This window comes from Sapajus apella, unplaced genomic scaffold (assembly GCF_009761245.1).
Source record: "Sapajus apella isolate SASKATOON/1434 unplaced genomic scaffold, GSC_monkey_1.0 scaffold6, whole genome shotgun sequence".
In the NCBI taxonomy this organism is placed as follows: Eukaryota; Metazoa; Chordata; class Mammalia; order Primates; family Cebidae; genus Sapajus; species Sapajus apella.
Window position 1 is genome coordinate 32981377 of NW_022436946.1, and position 5103 is coordinate 32986479.

Sequence of the window (5103 nt, forward strand, 5' to 3'; positions counted from 1 at the left end):
CACTGGAGTAAAAAAGTACCATTACAGTGAGACTTATGTTTATAATTCTATCAGCTTTTACATCACATGACTGCAATCACATTATCTCTAACACTGGAGTATTAAAAAGTCTATGTTCTTATTGGTGAAATAACTGTTTTGACTATCATCAAATATCTGAATACTGAGTGTTTCTGGCCCTTGACACTGTCCTATACCTTACAAGGTGTTTACAGGTGAAATAGGAACATTGTTGGCACTCTGTGTGCTTAATGATTCCTAAGAACTCACATGAACTGAGCAAATGAGATAGAAACATGGCATTATTAATTACACTAATTACCTGCTTTGTGATTATTCTTACTACTTCACAGCCTTGCCAGACCCCTGATGACTTTGTGGCTGCCACTTCTCCAGGACATATCATAATTGGAGGTTTGTTTCCTATTCATGAAAAAATGTTGTCCTCAGAAGACTATCCCAGACGACCAGAAATCCAGAAGTGTGTTGGGTGAGTAAAGTCTCAAAAAACACATTTTCATTTCAAGATTCTGTCATGAGCCTAGGACATATAAACTGTTGATTTGTATTAATATCTAAATCATTTTTAAAATAAACTCATATATATTTGTTAAGTTGCATATGGTTAATCTTGCAATCCTTCTTTAAAAGAGAGTAATAACAGCCCTAGATGTATAATCAAACAACCTCCAAGTGCAGAGGACATGAATGCTTTTCATTAATATCTTTATTTAGATTTTGTCTTTAAAAAATAATGCCTGAAGTCACTTGAAAAGACATTGTGGCCTATTTTTCTCTACAACATACATAGCCCACATGTATTTCTATCACACACAACATGTATTGTGTTTGAAAAACAGGTCTATTATTTAATGCTTTGTTTAAAACAGACTACAGTTGAATTTTTTCTTACATTTTTTTCAATACTGCATTCATTTCATTCCAGAAATAGCTTAACTCTTTTATGATAAATTAAGATCCTCCTCAACTCAAAGTGCTCCTTCCTCCTGGATGAACACTTTGTGTAGTGAGAGCTTACCTACAAAAAAGACATTTCACTGGCACAAAATAATGTGAAAAAGTAAAGCTGAGTGGACGATGTTGCAAATGGATTTCCCTTAAGGAGAACAGAATATTCTAATTCTCATTTCCGTTTTGGGACAAGCTAATTATTTTGTAAACTTAGGTAGATCACGTAAACTTTGAGTTCCAGTTTCAATTATCTCACCTGTAAAACAAAGGCCTGGATAACCTCTAAGGACACAAGCAGCATCAGCTTCTGTTGCTATGGAATGTGCTCCTCATGCTTCCTTCCTACTCTAAAATTCTGATTCTATTTTTATGTTTCTGTGTCTAAGTTTGTGTTTTTTTCTCTTACCTTTCTTTCTTTGTCAACAAAGTATCTACCAAGCCCTCTAAGAATACTTACAGATAAAATGTGATCCCATGTCACACTAAGATTTCTTCTTGGCATTCTCCGTAAAAGTTGGGCACTTTGAACTGTTGTCATCATAATCATTGATTAGCAGGAATACCAGAGAATGGTAAGACAATAATAATTAATGAAGATTTTTCAGAGCACTACATTGGTACACAAAGAATGACTGCAGAGTTGAGGCCCACAATTGCAGACCAACAATTAAGGATAGAAAACACTAAATAATTATTTGACCAAATAAGCAAATTTCCTGTTTTAAAAAATCACTCAGTTGAAAATCTCTTACCTTTATATCACTCATCAAGAGAAATAGTACTCACTCAACACTGCATAACTACGTATTAATTGCCTACGTTACCTGCACCCTATTATAGGCACTGGCATACCAACATGAATACACCAAGGAGGTTCCAACTCTAATGGAGCTTACATGTGGTGAACTCCAAAAATATATAATTTAATGTCAGACTACCTATTCATTTACCCTTTTTCTCTTCTATGATTCTCTTTTTTTAATTGATACATATTAGTTTACATATTTATGAGGCATATGTAATATTTCATTATATGCCTAGAATGTGTAATGATCAAGTCAGGCTTTTTGAGGTGTCCAACACTTTAAGTATTGTCACTTCTATACGTTGGAAACAATTCAAGTCCTCTCTTCTAGCTACATTGAAATATGCAATACATTGTTGTTAACTATACTAACTGTGCTGTCAAGCCATTGAACTTCTATCTTTTATCTATGTTTATACCCACTAATCTACCTATCTTTATCCCTACTCCTACCAACCCACCTTCCCATCTTCTAGTACCTTTATGATGTCAACTTTCTACCTTTATGATATCACTGGTTTTAGTTCCCACATATGAGTGAGAACATATGATATTTGTCTTTCTGTGCCTGAGTTATTTCACTTAACATAATGGCCTCCAGTTTCATCCGTGTTGCCGCAAATGATATGATTTTATTCTTTTTTATGGTTGAGTAGTATTCTGTTGTATATATATATACCACATTTCCTTTACACATTCTTCTGTTGTTGGACACAAGTTTATTCCATATCTTTGCTATTGCAAATAGTGTTATGGTAAGCATGACTGCAGGTATCCCTTTAAAATACTGATTCCCTTTTCTTTTAACATATACCCAGTAGTAGGATTACTGGATTACATTTATCATTTTTAGATTTTTGAGAAATATCCATACTGTTTCCAATAGGAGTTGTACTAATTTACATTTTCTCCAACAGTGCAGATGAGTTCCTTCTTCCACATGTCCTTGCCAGCATCTGTTTTTGTTTTCGTTTTCGTCTTTTTAGTAACAGCTATTCTAACTGGGGTAAGATAATATCTCATTGTGGTTTCCATTTGCATTTCTTTGATGATTAGTGAAGCTGAGCATTTTTTATATACCAGTTGGCCATTTGTATGTCTTCTTTTGAGAATTATCTGTTCGTGTTCTTAGATAACTTCTTAATGAGATTTTGCTTTTTTATTATTGAGCTGTTCCATTTCATGTATATTCTGGAAATTAGTCTTTTGTTAGATGAATAGTTTGCAAATATCTTCTCCCATTCAGTGGTTGTCTCTTCACTCTTGGTGGTTTTGTTTCCTGTACAAAGATTTTTATTTTAATATAGTCCCGTTTGTTTATTTTTCTTTTAGATTTTGAGGCCATAACCCATAAAATCTTTGCCTAGACTGATGTCCTTAAGTGTTTTCCCTATGTTTTCTTCTAATGGTTTTATAATTTAGTATCTTATGTTTAAGTTCTTAATCCACTAGAGTTGATTTTTGTATACAGTGAGGGAAAGGAGTCCAGTTTTATTCTTCTGCATATGGATATCCAGTTTTCCCTGTACCATTTATTGAATCCCTTCCCCCGTATATGTTCTTGGCTCCTTTGTCAAAAATCAGTTAGCTATAAATATGTAGATTTATTTTTGAGTTGTTTATTCTGCACTTGATCTTAGCCAAAAGGCCGAGAAGCGATGAGTTGTTTATTCTGTTCCCCATTGAGCTAAGTATCTATTTTTATGCAGACACCATGCTGTTTTGGTTACTACAACCCTGTGATATAATTTTGTCAGGTAGTTTGATGCTTCCATCTTTGTTCTTTTAGCTCAGGATTGCTGTGGCTATTCTGGGTTGTTTTTTTGTTTGTTTGTTTCCTACAAATTTTAGGAATTTTTTATATCTGTGAAAAATGATGTTGACATTTAATAGAGATTGCATCGACTCTACATGTTGTTTTGGACATTATGGTCATTTTAAACATTGTTATTTTTTCTGATCCTTGAGCATGAGAAGTCTCTCCATTTATTTGTGTTGCTTTCATCAGTGTTCTGTAGTTTTCCTTGCAGAGATCTTTCACCTCCCTGGTTAAATTTATTCCTATGTATTTTTTGTAGCTACTGTAAATTGAATTGCTTTCTTGATTTCTTTTTCAGCTATTTTGTTATTGGTGTACAGAAATGCTATTGATTTTTATATGTTAATATTGTATTCTGAAACTTTACTGAATTTATCAGCTCTAAGCGGTTTTTTTTGCTTGTTTGTTTTGGGTTTTTTTTTTTTTTTTTTTTTTTTTTTTTTGAGATAGAGTCTTGCTCTGTCGACAGCCAGGCTGGAGTGCAGTGGCACAGTCTCAGCTCACTGCAACCTCCGCCTCTTGCGTTCAAGCAATTCTCCTGCCTCAGCCTCCCGAGTAGCTGGGACTACAGGCGTTCGCCACCATGCCCAGCTAATTTTTGTATTTTTAGTAAAGATGGGGTTTCACTATGTTGGCCAGGATAGTCTCGATCTCTTGACCTCGTGATCTGCCCGTCTTGGCCTCCTAAAGTGCTGGGATTACAGGCGTGAGCCATGTGGAGTCTTTTGATATTTCTAAATATAAGATTATGTCAACCGCAAACAGAGACAATTCGACTTCCTCTATTTCAATGTGTATGCCATTTGCTTCTTTCTCCTGCCCTTGCTGTGGCCAGGACTTCCAATACTATGTTGAATAAGAGTAGTGAAAATGGGCATCCTTGTCTTGCCCTAGTTCATAGAGAAAAGGCCTTGCACTTTCCCCAGTCAGTACGATGTTAACTATGGGTTTGTCATATGTGGTCTTTATTATTTTGCAGTATGTTCTGTCTGTGCCTAGTTTGTTGAGAGTTTTTAATCATGAAAGGTGTTGTATTGTATCAAATACTTTTTCTACATCTATTGTGATGATTACATAGTTTTTGTCCTTCATCCTGTTTATATGATGCATTACCTTTATTGATTTGTATATGTTAAACTTTCTTTGCATGGTTGATATTAAATTTAATCATGCTGTATTATCTTTGTGATGCACTGTTGAATTCTATTTGCTAGTATTTTTTTGAGCATTTTTGCATGTATATTCTTCAGAGATATTGGTCTATGGTTTTCTTTTTTTATTGTGTCCTTATCTTGTTTTGGCATTAAGCTAATGCTGACCTCATAGAATGAGTTAGAGAGAATTCCTTCCTCTTGAATTTTTTGAAGTAGTTTAAGGAAGATTACTATTATTTCTTCTTTATATGTTTGGTAGAATTCAGCAGCAAATCCATCTGGTCCTGAGCTATTATTTGTTAGAAGCTTTTTTTTTTTTTTTTTTTTTTTTTGGGGGGGTTTTTCTTTTTTTT

At 34.2% G+C, this 5103-nt stretch overlaps 1 protein-coding gene across 1 annotated transcript in view; it reads left to right on the forward strand.

Moving 5' to 3' along the window:
- The first annotated feature begins 229 nt into the window (after window positions 1-229).
- Window positions 230-5103, forward strand: part of GPRC6A (G protein-coupled receptor class C group 6 member A) — a 30536-nt gene continuing 25662 nt past the window's right edge. Inside the window, exon 1 of the mRNA XM_032274965.1 lies at window positions 230-490. Within this exon, the coding sequence (XP_032130856.1) occupies window positions 297-490 (194 nt within the window). The 5' untranslated portion in view covers window positions 230-296. The remainder of the gene's footprint in view (window positions 491-5103) is intronic.